The 16,539-nt window shown below is 44.8% G+C and overlaps 1 protein-coding gene across 1 annotated transcript in view; it reads right to left on the reverse strand.

The window, feature by feature from the left end:
• LOC124556196 (sodium channel protein Nach-like) overlaps window positions 1–16,539 on the reverse strand; it is a 113,905-nt gene that overhangs the window by 9,112 nt on the left and 88,254 nt on the right. The window contains exon 6 of the mRNA XM_047130188.1: window positions 6,985–7,267. Within this exon, the coding sequence (XP_046986144.1) occupies window positions 6,985–7,267 (283 nt within the window). The remainder of the gene's footprint in view (window positions 1–6,984; window positions 7,268–16,539) is intronic.

Consider the following 16,539-nt stretch of genomic DNA (forward strand, 5'->3'; position numbering starts at 1 on the left):
AAAAAGTGGATGATTTACTCAAGAGAAAGAGCTTCACAAATTAAGCAAGTTAATGGCGCGTCGGTCTGCCTCTGGCACTTATTCAGCTTGAAATTTATTGATAGAGTTGTTGGATGTCCTCGTGAGTTGTATCGTGCCAGATTCTGTCCAGCTGGAGCGTTAGCTCGTCAAAATCCCGAGCTGGTTGGAGGACCCTACCCATAACGCTCCAGACATTCTCAATTGGGAAGAGATCCGGCGACTTTGATGGGCAAGGTAGGCTTTTGCAATCACAAAGACAAGCACTAGAACTGATCATTGGGGCTCAATCTGAAGTGCGTCCAGGTCGAAGAAGTATCTGGAGACTCTCCGGACAGCGATGGGACACCGACCTGATTGTCGTTCGCCGTACAGCCCGACAACAAACAGTGATGGTCGGGGTATTATTTTATTTCATAGCAGGACTCCTCTGGTTGTCATCTACAGCACACTTACACCACAGCGGTACGTCGGCGATACTCTAAGCCCGGATCCGTTTTGTTGCCCTCCATGTCAAGGCAAGCTGAGCTTTCATATCAGCAAGATAATGCCCGCTCACAAACGACGAGAGTTCCTCCCACTTGTCTTCGTGCTTGCCAAACCATACCTTGGTCAACAACGTTGCCGGATCTATCCCCAATGGAGAACATTAGGAGCATTATGGGCAAGACCCTTCAACTAGTTCGGTATTTTGACAATCGAACACACCAATTGCACAGAATGTGGCACGATACCCGTCAGGATGACATCCAACCATTCTATCAATCAACAGCAAATCGTATAGCTGCTTGAATAAGGGCCTGAGTTGACCAGCGCGTTGTTGACTTGCTCCATTTGTGAAACTCTTTCTCTTGAATAAATTATCCAATTCTTCTGAAATTGTAATCATTTGTTTGTCTGCACATATACATCACATTTACCGATTTCCATCTCATTCGGATAATTCCTTCGTGGTATATCGCATTTTTTTCTTAGACCCAGTTACGTAAGATATTTGCGTTAAGTAAGTACAATCCGGAGGAAACCATTTACACATGGAAAAAGTGAAGACATTTCTGATTTTCATGGAGTAATCTATTATATCTTTTTTTGAGAGTGAGACAGTCACATCAGTACCAAGATAGAGTTTGTTTTTGACTTCGTTTGACCTGTTCAGTGAGAGAACTGATTAACTGGCTACATATTAATCGAAATAGAGGGGAAACATTTTCTACGCTTATCTCAGAAATCAAGTACAATTACCTCTGTGTTTCTGTAGACACTTCAAATCGAGGAAGCCACACTTTCTCTTTCCATCTGAAACCAAAGCAATTATTTCAGTGTAAAAAGGATATTGCTCCTTAGAGGAATATCTTGACATTATTGAAATCTAAGAAAGTTACAGCAGTGTATAGTATTATAACACCATATCTGTTATAATGTTCGACAATTAAGAGGTCGCAAATATGTTATGAAGTAATGGTGCTAGTCACTTTACATAATAAAGCATATTTTCGTATAAAGTCTTTAAAAAGATTTTAACCCTTTTAGACTGAAAGTTGATCTTCAGGTGTCGATTCAGAGCTCAACGCTGATATATAAATATTCCTATGTCATTTACTTTGGTCTTCTAATGGATGAATATCTAAGTATGTTGATTAATAATATTCCATTTCTATTAATGGTAGAGTCACAAGAAATAAGTAAATAGTATCTCTACAAATGATAAGCCACGTTAGCTGGCGATCGGCTTCAGTTAAAACGTCGACTGTTTTACCAGAAGCAGAAAACAGTAACTGTAGAATCACCAAATACTTGAAGAAAGACGTACACACAATCAATGAATGGAATAGGAAGAATATTTATAGAATAGGGGCTAAGGAGAAATGTGTGTACCTACTCCCATAACTGAGAGGTCAATGTATCTGACACCACACGAAAGGCCGGTCCGCTCAGCCTTATGAAGTATGCTGAGGAACTTGAAGGAGAAATTGCGTATCCTATTTCGAAAGCCCATGTTATCAGCAGGAAGAGGAGCGTACTAACAACATTCATTTTTTTTAAGAAAATATATTTTCTTCCACGCACTTCGCGATAATTCTTGGACACATAAAACTCCACCTAGCCCAAAGAAATCTAACTTATTTCTCTTTCGCTTTGCCCAATTAATTACGGATTATCCAGTATTTCGTCTAAACCGCGAGAAGTGCTTTCTGTAATGCATCATTTAAGATATACAACGGGCACTACAGGGCTATCGCTCTGAATTCTATGGAGTATCTGGATCTTGCGACAGACTGCAGAACGGTTCTGCTATCTCCATATCAACGTAAATCTTGCGTAAGAATCGCGAACACAAAAGATATCAGGACTCGAACAGAAGCATAGAGAGAATCGCTTTTGTCTAGTTCCAGTTACAGGTGTAACAGGTAATGCAGTGACTAGCAGTGGCACAAGGCATGCAATATAAGCTATGGCGAATTCCATGACATCTATCTCTTGTTTCGCGATAATAAAAAACGAGCTGTCCTTCTTTGAACTTTTTCGAGGTCCTCTGCCAATCCAGTCTGATGTGGATCCCACACCACACAGCAATACTCAAGAGGAGAGCGGACAAGCGTAGTGTAAGCAGTATCTTTAATAGATCTGTTCTATTTTCTAAGCGTTCTGCCAATAAATTGCAGTATTTGGTTTGGTGATCATACCAGTTTAAGTTATTCATAACTGTAATCCCTAAGTATTTAGCTCAGTTTACAGCCTTTAGACGTGTGTGATTCATCGTGTAACTGAAATTTAGCAGATTCTTTTTAGTGCTCATATGGATGACTTCACGCTTTTCATGATTTAGAGTCAATTCCCACTTTTTTTACTATACTAATATCTTGTCTAAATCATTTTGAAATTCGTTTTGATGATCTGATGACTTTATATGGTAGTAAATGACAGCACCATCCGCAAACAATCTAAGAGGTCTGCTCCGATTGTCTCCTAAATCGTTTATGTGGATCAGGAACAGCAGAGGACCCACAATACGTCCACGGAGAACGCCGGATATTACTTCCGTGTTGCTCGATCACTTTCCATCGGTTATTACGAACTGCAACCTTTCTGACAGGAAATCCATGAATCCAGTTACACAACTGAGACTATACTCCATAGCCGTGCAATTTAATTAGAAGTTTCTTGTGAGGAACGGTGCCAACGGCCTTGCCGCAGTGGTAGCACCTGTTCCCGTTAGATCATCGAAGTTAAGCGCTGTCGGGCTGGGCTAGCTCTTGGATGGGTGACCATCCGGTCTGCCGAGCGCTGTTGGAAAGCGTTGTGCACTCAGCCCTTGTGAGGCAAACTGAGGAGCTGCTTGATTAAGAAGTAGCGGCTCCGGTCTCGTAAACTGACCTCCGGCCGAGAGTGCGGTGTGCTGACCACATGTCCCTCCATATCCATATCCAGTGACGCCTGTGGGCTGAGGAAGACACGGCGGCCGGTCGGTACAGTTGGGCTTTCCAGGACCTGTTCGGATGGAGTTTTAGTTTTAGTTTGTGAGAAACGGTGTCAAAAACCTCTGGTATGGAATCCATTTGAAGTCCCTTGTCCATAGCACTCATTACATGGCGAGAATAAACAATTGAATCCGTGTTGGCTACTTGTCAATAAATCATTTTCTTCCAGGTGATTCACAATGTTCGAGCACAGTATATGTTGCATATTTCTATTGCAAAAAGACGTTAGTGACATGGGTCTGTAATTCAGTGGATTACTCCTATTTCCTGTCTTGGGTATTGGTATGAGTTGTGCAACTTTCCAGTCTTTGGGCACGTATCTTTCCACGAGCAAGTGGTTGTATATGATTGCTATGTGAGGAGCCATTGTACCAGCATATCCTGAAAGGAACCTGACTGGTATACAGTCTGGACCGTCTATTTCTCTGTTTGCGTTTGAGCCGCTTGACTGACTCAATGCAGGACCGCGCACTGAACAGTGACTGTGCACTAATAACACTGCAAGAGTTCTAGGGTATGAAACATGGCGTTGGTGCGATGCCTGGCAAGGGTCTGGAAAAAATGATTACCGAATTAGAAAAGACAGGTTCTTTTGAAGCGCAATGTGCTAGAGGAAGGAAACAACCGACCCTACGTCAGTAGAAGTTGTGGCCGCAGCACTACAGGATGCATTAGGTTTCTCAGTTGAGCATTCATGATGCGAAGAGCCCGATCGAGGGGGTCCCACAGATTCTCGATTGGGTTTAAATTCGGGGCGTTTGATGGCCATGGGACTATGGTAAACTCACCCTGGTACTCTACGAATCGTGCACGTACACTGCGAGCTGTGTGACAAATTGCATTGTCCTGCTCGTAGATGCCACTGCGTTGAGGAAAAACAGGTTACATGTAGAGGTGGAAATGTCCCCAAGGATGGATCCATTCATGTGTTAATCCATTGCGCCTCCCAGAATGTCGAGACCACTCAGGGAATGCCTCGATAACATTCCCCAGACTATAACGTCCCCTCCTCAGGCCTGGACCATTCTGACAATTATAGCAGGTTGTTTGCCTTCAGAAGTTTCACGCCGTACATGCCAACCGCCATCAGTCCAATGGTGCATAAAACGTGATGCACATGAAAAGGCCACCTATCGCAACCCAGCAGCTGTCCAGTTGCAATACTGGCGCACAAATTCCAGTCGTCGTTGCCAATGAACGCTAGCCAGCATCGGTGCATGAACGAGGCGCCTACTGTGGAGACCCATACACAGCAACGGTCACTAGACGGTCGAATACGACACACTGTTGGTAGCCCCTTGGTTAATCTAGGGATCAGTTACTCAACTGTTGCACGTCTATTCGCCTATACACGTCTGTGGGTTGGTGCACCACAGACGCCTCAGCATCGGTTTTGGATGTGACATTTTGCCATACACGGTGTACTTTAACCATGGCAGCATTCTATAAGCTTACAAACTTATCTATTTCAGAAATGCTTCCATCCTTTACCCGAAAGCCAATAACCATGCTCTTTTGCATGTCAGATAAATCGCTCGGTTTCCGCATTACGTCCCCCTGACATGCTTTAGATACCCTCCACTGCAAGTGCTCCCACCTGCCTTCTGTGAGTGGTTATTGCGCGTTGCACGGCCGCAGTGGGCGAGCGCTTCTAGGCGCTTCAGTATGGAACCGTGTGACCGCTACGGTCGCAGGTTCGAATCCTGCCTCGGGCATGGATGTGTGTGAAGTCCTTAGGTTAGTTAGATTTAAGTAGTTCTAAGTTCTAGGGGACCGATGACCTCAGATGTTAAGCCTCATAGTGCTCAGAGCCATTTGAACCATTGCGCGTTGACGTCAGACATTGGCGGTGGTCACATTAATGTGACTGGATCGTGTAAGCAGCTTGAATCACTTAATAAAGGCAAGGCCTCCGTTCCAGATTGTATACGAGTCAGGTTCCTCTCAGAGTATGCTGATAAAATAACTCCATATTTAGCAATTATATACAACCACTCGCTCACAGAAAGATCCGTACCTAAAGGCCGGAAAATTGCTCAAGTCACGCCAATACTCAAAAAGGTAAGTAGGAGTAATCCGCTGTATTACAGGCCTATATTAGTAACGTCGATTTGCAGCAGGGTTTTGGAACATATACTGTATTCGAACATTATGAGGTACCTCGAAGGAAACTATTTATTGACACATAGTCAGCACGGATTCAGAAAATATCGATCTTGTGAAACAAAACTAGCACTTTATAGTCCTGAAGTAATAAGTGCTATCGACAGGGGATGTCAGATTGATTCCATATTTTTAGATTTCCAGAGGGCTTTCGACACCGTTCCTCACAAGCGTCTTCGAACCAAACTGCGTGCCTACGGAATATCGCCTCAGTTGTGCGACTGGATTCGTGATTTCTTGTCAGAAAGGTCACAGTTCGTAGTAATAGATGGAAAGTCATCGAGTAAAACAGAAGCAATATCCGGCGTTCCCCAAGGAAGTGTTATAGGCCCTCTATTGTTCCTGATCTATGTTAACTACATAGGAGACAATCTGTGCAGCCGTCTTAGATTGTTTGCAGATGATGCTGTCACTTACCGTCTTGTAAAGTCATCAGATGTTCAAAACGACTTGCAAAATGATTTAGATAAGATACCTGTATGGTGCGAAAAGTGGCAATTGACCCTGAATAAGGAAAAGTGTGAAGTTATTTACATGAGTACTAAGAGAAATCAGCTAAATTTCGATTACGCGATAACTCAAACAAATCTGAAGGCTGTAAATTCAACTAAATACTTAGGGATTAGAATTACAAATAACCTAAATTGGAACGATCACATAGATAATATTGTGGGTAGAGCAAACCAAAGATTGCGATTCATTGGCAGAACAGTTAGAAGGTGCAACAGGTCTACTAAAGAGACTGCTTACGCCACGCTTTTCCGCCCTATTCTGGAGTATTGCTGTGCGGTGTGGGATCCGCACCAGGTGGGACTGACGGATGACATCGAAACAGTACAAAAAAGGGCAGCTCGTTTTGTATTATCGCGAAATATGAGAGATAGTGTCACAGACATGATACGTGATTTGGAGTAGCAATCATTTAAACAAAGGCGTTTTTCGTTGCGACGGGATCTTCTCATGAAATTTGAATCACTAGATTTCTCCTCCGATTGCGAAAACATTCTGTTGGCACCCACCTACATAGGGAGAAATGATCATCACGATAAAATAAGAGAAATTAGGGCTCGCACAGAAAATTAAAGTGTTCGTTTTTCCCGCGTGCCGTTCGGGAGTGGAACGGTTGAGAGACAGCTTGAAGGTGATTCATTGAACCCTCTGCCAGGCACTTTATCGTGAACAGCAGAGTAATCACGTAGACGTAGACGTGTAATCTAATCATGCATTCTTCCTGCTATACTGTGTAGACACAATAAGTAAAATCTTGCTATTTGCTATCCTTCCTCTTGAATGGCCAGCACTGCAGTTTGAGGAAGCGGCTGACCAGTGTCAGTGTCGTAGACGTGGAAGGGCAGGCAGGCGCAGAGCTGCCAGGTGCGGTTGTTGCGACAGTCGTGGCGGCAGTTGTGGCTGGAGTAGGCGCGTTCCAAGTCGAGCGGCCGCTCCTCGCGCAGCAGGCAGCCGCGGCGGCCCGGCCGCTCGAGCTGCGCGGCCTGCGTCGCGTACATCAGCTGCGGCTGCAGCGACAGCAGCACCTCCTGCCCGGGGGACGCCAGCCACGCCGCGCTCGTCTCCGCCGGCACGTTCAGCGCGTCGTGCACTAGCACCTGCGCAACACACGCTCTCCTCGCTCACCGTGCGTTTGCACTACGCGAAACAGCCTCTCACAGCAGTTTCGCGAGGCAAGTCACACTAGTATCGCTACTGCGAAATGTGTTGCGCGAGGCCGACTCGTGGCTAGGTAGACCCCAGCCGATCCTTGGGTGCTAAGCAAAGATCCTCACCTCCCTTGTCTCACGTACTGTTATCGTCACTTCTGAGTCAATGAACAAGGAGGAAAGCATACTCACCGTCAAATTACACACTGAAGAGCCAAAGAATGTGGTACACCTGCCTAATATCGTGCAGGGCACCTGCGAGCACGCAGAAGTGCCGCAACATGACGTGGCATGGACTCGACTAATATCTAAAGTAGTGCTAGAGGAAACTGACATGAATCCTGTTGGGCTGTCCATAAATCCGAAAGAGTACGAGGGGTGGAGATCTCTTCTGAACAGCACGTCGCAAGGCATTCTAGAAATGCTCAATAATGTTCGTGTCTGGAGAATTTGGTGACCAGCGGAAGTGTTTAAACTCAGATGAGTATTCCTGGAGCCACTCTGCAGCAATTTTGGACGTGTGGGGTGTCGTATTGTTTTGCTGGAATTACCGAAGTCCGTCGGAATGCACAATAGACATGACTGGATGCAGGTGATCAGACAGGATGCTTACGTACGTATCACCTGTCAGAATAGTTTCTAGACGTATCAGGGGATCCCACATCACTCTGACTAGGCAACATCACTCTGACTAGGCAACATCAACAGTCCAATGTCGGTGTTGATGGACCGAGGCGAGGCGTAAAGCTTTGTGTCGTGCAGTCATCAAGCGTACACGAGTGGGTCTTCGGCTCCTAAAGCCCATATCGATGACTTTTAGTTGAATGGTTCGCACGCTGACATTTGTTGATGGCCCAGCACTGAAATCTGCAGCAATCTGCGGAAGGGTTGCACTTCTGTCACGCTGAACGATACTATTCAGCCGTCGTTGGTCCCGTTCTTGCAGGATCTTTTTCCGGCCGCAGCGATGTCGCAGATCTGATGTTTTACCGGATTCCTGATATTCACGGTACACTCATGAAATGGTCGTACGGGAAAATGCTCGCTTCATCGTTACCTCGGCGGTGCTGTGTCCCATGGCTCGTGCGCCGACTATAACACCACGTTCAAACTCACTTAAATCTATATAACCTGCCATTGTAGCATCAGTAATCGATCAAACATCTGCGCCAGACACTTGTTGTTTTATATAGACGTTGATAACCGCAGCGCCGTATTCTGCCTGCTTACATATCTCTGTATTTGAATACGCATGTCTATACCAGGGGAACAACCCATTACAATCGGGAGAAAAGAGAGAGTGTGTGGAAGGAAATGAGCGCGATACTAGAGAAGCAAGTCGCTACTTAGTAATATTTTTCTTTCTTTATTTTGATTTCATTTTCCCATTCATGGATGGGCTGGCAGCAGAGATTTAGCCGCTGTTAACCTACTTTGTGAAATATGAAAATGGTATTAAGTACAAAGAAATACGAGAGAAGGCGATATTACTGAAAAAAGGTATCGCTGATGCGGTAAAGTTGATGTTATGTGGGGAGCTGCTTGGAGTCTATGAGAAGGAGGAGATTAGTGTGCCGGCCTGTGTGGCCGTGCGGTTCTAGGCGCTTCAGTCTGGAACCTCGTGACCGCTACGGTCGCAGGTTCGAATCCTGCCTCGGGCATGGATGTGTGTGGTGTCCGTAGGTTAGTTAGGTTTAATTAGTTCTAAGTTCTAGGCGACTGATGACCTCAGAAGTTAAGTCGCATAGTGCTCAGAGCCATTTGAGATTAGTGTTTAACGTCCCATCGACAATGAGGTCGTTAGAGACGGAGCACAATCTCGGATTAGGGAAAGAAATCGACCGTGCCTTTTCAAAGGAACCATACCGGCATTTGCCCCAAGTGATTTAGGGAAATCACGGAAAAGCTAAATCAGGATGGCCGGACGCGAGTTTGAACCGTCGTCCTCCCGAATACGAGTCCAGTGTGCTAACCACAGCACCACCTCGCTATGTGGCGCCTATGAGTTGCGAAAGATGATTCTCAAGTCGTTTCTTGCTTTGATCATTAGCTTCAGGTAATGGGTAGGGGAAGACATTACGATGGAGAAATAAAATGTCGAATGTAAACACCTTCAGCGGTCTAAATTTCCAGTTATTTTATTTCAGCAACCCTTACGCCAACATTACGCCATCTTCCTGATCGACTTGTAGGAAGAATCTCACGTCTGGTTCAGTCAAAATAGGGGCCAGCATTCAGTGAGTGGTATCCGTGGACTTTGGAACAGTGATTCCCTCGACGATCACTTGCCGACTCATACGATCGAAGGGATTGCTGTCTCAAAAATCTATGAATACTAGTCACTGAATGCTGGCCCCTATTTTCACTGGACCAGAGGTAGGATTCTTCCTACACGTCGGTTGGTTGGCGTGGAGATGGCGTAATATAGCGCCGAAACTGGTTGCTCAAATAAAATAACAGGAAACTGAGACGGCTGAAGGGGTTTTGATTCGACATTTTATATTGAACAGCTGAGGTTCCGCAACCATCCGTATAAAGATGGACTTACAGAGATATTATGTTGGTAAGTGGACACAGGATGAGAAGAGCAGAGGTAAATAAACTGGAATTATATATATGGGGATTGATATAAGAAATGACCGCTCATTTGGCGTTATATAGAAATGAAAGGTAGAGGAACAACAACAGTTGGATCACTGAATGACATGGGCAAATTATGTACTGTACAACACTGCTGGTCAATAAAACAACAACATCATAAAGGCGAGATGGAACAAACGTTAAAATGGCATGGATATGCAAATTATTAGGACTTGTATTTCATTGTTTCTTTATAAAGCAGGAAGGAATAATGTCACCTATACTGTGTATACAGGATGACTATAAACAGCCTGGAAAACTTGTAAGGGTCTTGCAGGATAAGTTGTGCTGAGAAATTATCATTAAGAAAATACTTGATAATTTGCGCCGTTTAAGACTTAATTAGCATTGAAATTAGCCAATCACTCTGTTTCGCGTGCAAATTCAAGCGGCCTGCCAGACACAATAAGAGACAGTTGTTTTTGTATCACTCTTTTGTTCGGTTTTAGGAAACCAAACGCAGAATACGTTTGGCGACATCGTCTCTGACGAGCCCCTTGAATCTGCGAGAGCAACGGCCTGATTGAGTACTTTCATTGCTAATTAATTCGGAAACGACACAACGGATCGAATTTTTTTCTTCACAATTATTTTTCAATGAAACCCTGCAATGCCCTTACAAGCTTTCCAGACCGTTTGTGACCACTCTGTATGAAGAAAGATTACGCAGCGGGTTTTTCATTCAGACAATGTATTTGAATGTTGTTTGTTTGTGAGAAGATAGAATTATACCTCGTGTAAGAAGGAATTCGGAATTCAACAGCGGCATTGTCATGGCTTGTCAAGCATGTGGCTTCTTGTTCCCCGACATTTCTACTCGTGTTGGCCAGGATCCCATGACTGTAGTGTAAAATACGCAACCAATGGATTCTGGAGGGTTATACTTAACGCTACGCAGGATCCTAAGAGCCCCACAGGATTGCGCCTGAGAGGATAGACACTGCTTGCTCGACCTTGTGGTCGTATCGCTGTGTCACATGCCTCGAGTCAGGAAATGGGCTTGTTTGCAGCAACACATTAATTCTATTTTAGTAAGTGCGTTGTACACAAGCTTTATGAAAATATTTATTTTTTCTGCGACTGGTCTCGATCCCAGATCGTCGTGATGGTGTTAGTAATTACAATTTTGCAAAATTTTCCACCGTGATGATGATGTGAAATCGAAACCAGTAGTGGGTGAAAGATATATTTCCAGGAACTTTTAAAATATTTATTGGCTGTTGACATCCGCCATATAGAAATGATTGACATTTGATACTGCTACGTTGATTGACACACGTTTATTTATAAAAAGCTAGTGATCTCTGCAGTTTCGCATGGATAGCACTGATTACCCTCCCCCACATGAACCCTGGGACTTGCCGTCGGTGGAGAGGCTTGCCTGCCTCAGCGATACAGATAGCCATAACATAGGTGCAATCTTAACGGAGGGTTATCTGTTGAGAGGCCAGACAAACGTTTAGTTCCTGAGGATGGGCAGCCGCCTTTTCAGTAGTTGTAGGGCAACAGTCTGGATGAGTGACTGATATGGCCTTGTAACATCAACCAAAACGGCCTTGCTGTGCTGATACTACGAACTGCAGGAAGCAAGGGGAAAGTACAGCCGTAACTTTTCCCGAGGGCATAGGGCATGCAGCTCTTCTGTATGGTTAAATGATCATGGCATCCTCTTCGGTAAAACATTCCGGAGGTAAAATTGTCCCCCATTCGGATCTCCGGGTAGGGACTACTCAGGAGGACGTCGTTGCCAGGAGAAACAAAACTGGCACTCTACGGACTGGAGAGTGGAATGTCAGATCAAAATGGTTCAAATGACTCTGAGCACTATGGGACTTAACTTCTGAGGTCATCAGTCCCCTAGAACTTTGAACTACTTAAACCTAACTAACCTAAGGACATCACACACATCCATGCCCGAGGCAGGATTCGAACTTGCGACCGTAGCCGTCGCGCGGTTCCAGACTGTAGTGCCTAGAACCGCTCGGCCACCCCGGCCGGCAATGTCAGATCCCTTAAACTGGCAGGTAGGTTAGAAAATTTAAACAGGGAACTAGATAGGTTAAAGTTATATATAGTCTGAATTAGTGAAGTTCGGTGGCAGGTGGAACAGGACTTCTCGTCAGGTGAATACACCGTTATAAAAACAAAATCAAATATGGGTAATGCAGGAGTAGGTTTAATAATGAATAAAAAAAAAACAGGAACGCGGATAATCTACTATGAACAGCGAAGTGACCGTATTATTGTAGCCAAGATAGACACCAAGCCCACAGTCACCACAGTAGTACAAGTTTACACTATGTGATCAAAACTATCCGGACACTCCCAAAAACATACGTTCTTCATATTAGGTGCATTGTGCTGCCACCTACTGCCATCAGCTACCTCAGTAGTCATTAGACATCGTGGGAGAGCAGAATGGGGCGCTCCGCGCAACTCACAGACTTCGAACGTGGTCAGGTGATTGGGTGTCACTTGTGTCATACGTCTGTATGCGAGATTTCCACACTCCTAAACATCCCTAGATCCACTGTTTCCGATGTGATAGTGAAGTGGAAACGTGGAGGAACACGTACAGCACAAAACGTACAGGCCGAAAAGTTGAAGAGGGTCATAATGTGTAATAGGCAGACATCTATCCAGACCATCACACAGGAATTCCAAACTGCACCAGGATCCTGTGCAAGTACTATGACAGTTAGGCGGGAGGGAGAAAACTTGGATTTCATGGTCGAGAGGCTGCTCATAAGCCACACATCATGCCTTGTTGACAACTTGGGTCCATGGCTTCTTGGGAGCTGCGCCACACTCGAACCCTACCATCAGCAATTACCAACTGAAATCGGGACTCAACTGACCAGTCCACGGTTTTCCAGTAGTCCAGGGCCCAACCGATACGGCCAAGAGAAGCGCTGTAGGCGATGTTATGCTGTTAGCAAAGGCACTCGCGTCGGTCATTTGCTGCCATGCACCACAAATTTCGCCACACTGCCCTAACGGATACGTTCGTTGTACGTCCCACATTAAGTTCTGCGATTGTTTCATGCAGTGTTGCTTGTCTTTTAACACTGACAAGTCTACGCAAACGCCGCTGCTCTCGGTACACTATTGACACTGTGGATCTCGGAATACTGGATTCCCTAACGTTTTCCGAAATAGAATGTCCCTTGCGTCTTGCTCCAACTACCATTCCGCGTTCAAAATCTGTTAATTCCCACCGTGCGGCCATAATCACGTCGGAAACCTTCTCACATGTACCATATGAGTACAAACGACAGCTCCGCCAATGCATTGCCCTTTTACACGTTGTGCATGCGATACTACCGCCATCTGCATATGTGCATGTCGCTATCCCATGAAGTTTGTCTCCTCATTGTGTCATTTTCAATAAGGGGACTGAGTCGATACTATTAAAGTACGACTGCTGGCTGCCCCGGAAAAGCTTCACCACCAAACATTACCCCACACCCTAACCGTCACCAGTAAAATAAACAAAATAAGTCTGATCAAGGTGTTCACGAGATGCCAGCTGACAGCTCCTTCGTCTTCTGCTTACATCGTCATAGGACGACAGTACTGCAGAGTCATTTTTCTAGCACACCACTCAGTTGTTATTTAATCTTTGCTTTCGAAACTGGAGCTACTGCTTGTAAACAAGCAGCTCCTTCGCTGTTTTTACGGGGCTACGTGGAACCCGCTGTAGTCCTGCCAGAAAGTGGCAGTCCTTTACAGGGAAGTCTCAATGCTTAGTTGTAAAAACGGATCCTCAGTACTAGAATCGCTGCTGAAGGGATGGACTGTTAAAGGGGGCTAAAAACGTTTGTTGTCCAGCATGAGGCTAAACTCTACTGTCAACTGAATGAAATCCGTATTAGACAACGTATGAACGAGAGAACCAATGTCACGAGTGCATATTTGTAGTACTGTTCGCTGAGAGATAGAGACACGACGGCCTGTTGAATCGCTATGTCTATGACCTGGTCTGCTCATTGATAGTTCGTTCATTCATTATTTAATATGAAATTTACTCACTGATCTGAAAACTCATACACAGATTAACTTGTAGTCTAAAGATCCCTATTCTATCATAAATACTTGAAGTAAGCAAATGTGAATACTGATGTACGGGGTGGGGCAGATAAAAGTGACCCGGAAAACAGTGTTACAGGGTAAAAAGAAGCACAGCAGAAATAAAGGAAATACAGTACTAACCCGACCATCCGTGGTATACTGCTGCATCCATCCATGGTATACTGCTGCACCGATAACAGCGTATTGTCTATCCTTCCACCTGCATGTATAGTATCAAACATAAGCTGAAGAGCGTAGTGAACTCGAAGCATAATTTGAAGAAAAAATATTCTGACGAATCCGGGTAACTTAGAAGACACAGTCACTCGTCACGCCTCTAAGTTCTCGATGTGAATGACTTTCATTTTAACAGTGGCAGGACATTCCTTCCGCAAAAAGTCAATATGCTTTTTGTAATAAAATTGCCCGTATTTTCCAACATGATTCACTTACATAAACACGTCTCAAGCATGTCAACTGAATGAAATCCGTATTAGACAACGTATGAACGAGAGAACCAATGTCACGAGTGCATATTTGTAGTACTGTTCGCTGAGAGATAGAGACACGACGGCCTGTTGAATCGCTATGTCTATGACCTGGTCTGCTCATTGATAGTTCGTTCATTCATTGTTTAATATGAAATTTACTCACTGTTCTGAAAACTCATACACAGATTAACTTGTAGTCTAAAGTTCCCTATTCCATCATAAATACTTGAAGTAAGCAAATGTGAATACTGATGTACGGGGTGGGGCAGATAAAAGTGACCCGGAAAACAGTGTTACAGGGTAAAAAGAAGCACAGCAGAAATAAAGGAAATACAGTACTAACCCGACTACAGCAGATGTTGAAAGTGACCACAATTCGTCTCTTGGCACTTCTGGGCCCGGGTCAGCAAGCTACTGAAGGCGGGTCGAAGTTGGAATTGCTGCAATATCATCCGAAATGTTCTGCTGCAATTCTTGAAGACTATGGGTGTTGTTGCGATACACCTTAGACTTGAGGGCTCCCCACACAAAGTAATCGCACACCGACAGATCAGGTGACCTGGGTGGCCAGCTAGGACCGCGACCAGACTGTCCTCCTCTAACAACTCTGTCAGGCGTGAAGATTGTGTAAATGTGCTTCAAGGTTCGGCTGGCTGTATGGACAGTTGCTCCATCTTGCTGGAAGTGACTGTAGGTCTTTTCCTCCCCTGTTAATGCTGCCATAAATGGTTTCAAAATGTTACCAATGTAATGCGCCGAAGTCAGCGTCTGATGAATACATTAGCGGCGTGCAGACATTGCATACCAAACCCCAACATTCTGATCATGCAATGGTGTTTCGTGGAAGTTATGAGGGTTCTCCGCTGCCCAGAACCTGTGAGTGTGTGAGTTGACATAACCACTCATGTGAAACCAGGCTACATCACACATAAATAACAGATCCACGTCCAAGTCTTTCATTGTTGTCTCAGTGAACAGTCACTGACTAAACTGGAGGCGCTGAGGAGGATCAGCTGGTTTTAATGCATAAACAACAGACACTCGTTAGTGATGCATGTGCAGATCCAGGTGGAGTAATTGTCGCATGATCGACGTGATATGCCGGTCTCTGAAGCATTTTCTGATGAACTGCAGCGACAGACATTTTCTAATGTGCGGGCACGTTTCGGAATGTTTTCTGACTTGTTCAAAACGGATCAAGTGTGACGCCATTTTCGGACTGAGCGTTGCGTAGCATTCTTTGTTGGCTCTTTGACACCATTAATCGTTCCAGCAAACAACTAACCACACCGTTTCCACGACTTTGTTGTCGCGTGACATTTAACAACGAACACCCGCTGCTGCCCTAGTAAAGTCGTCCCCTTTGCACTGCTCCACTCACACCGACACAGCCCGCGCTACCCTCTGAACCGGTGTGGATCACGTGGCGGGCGTACACGTGGTGTGCTCGTCACGGGGTGTGGTTATATGCATAAGTACACGTCCAGTCGTATCAACTTCTCCGGGCCACTTTTATTTGCCACACCTGTATATAGATATCTAAGATGTGAGTACATGTTGAGAACTGCTGTCCATATCTTGAGGTAAAGCGAAACCACGGCTATTGCTAGATGCAGCAGGCAATATTCTCTCACGACGAAGTGTATCCACAGACATCGCTTACTTCAGTAAAAGAACGTAATAAGTACAATGTGTTTCAGTAATGAGTAACCGACGACACTCTTTATCAATAATGCAAGTTAATATTCCACGAGAAGGTCAACGTTTTACACAGCCATTCTCCTGTGATTTGACAATACAACATCGGAGCAAAAAGGTTGGATTGAGAGTTTAGAGAAGAATGTAATTATAGAGAAGTGGAATGAAACCCTAACGACATATCTAAACGTTGTTAATGAGAATGTGAACTAACTCATTTGTGATCTACCTCCTTTTTCTTTTTCGGAGAGCAAACATCTCACAAGGGGAGGCCACGACGTTAGGATCACGGATTTACTTCAAACTTTGTTCACCTATAGT

Source organism: Schistocerca americana, chromosome X (genome assembly GCF_021461395.2).
Source record: "Schistocerca americana isolate TAMUIC-IGC-003095 chromosome X, iqSchAmer2.1, whole genome shotgun sequence".
In the NCBI taxonomy this organism is placed as follows: domain Eukaryota; kingdom Metazoa; phylum Arthropoda; class Insecta; order Orthoptera; family Acrididae; genus Schistocerca; species Schistocerca americana.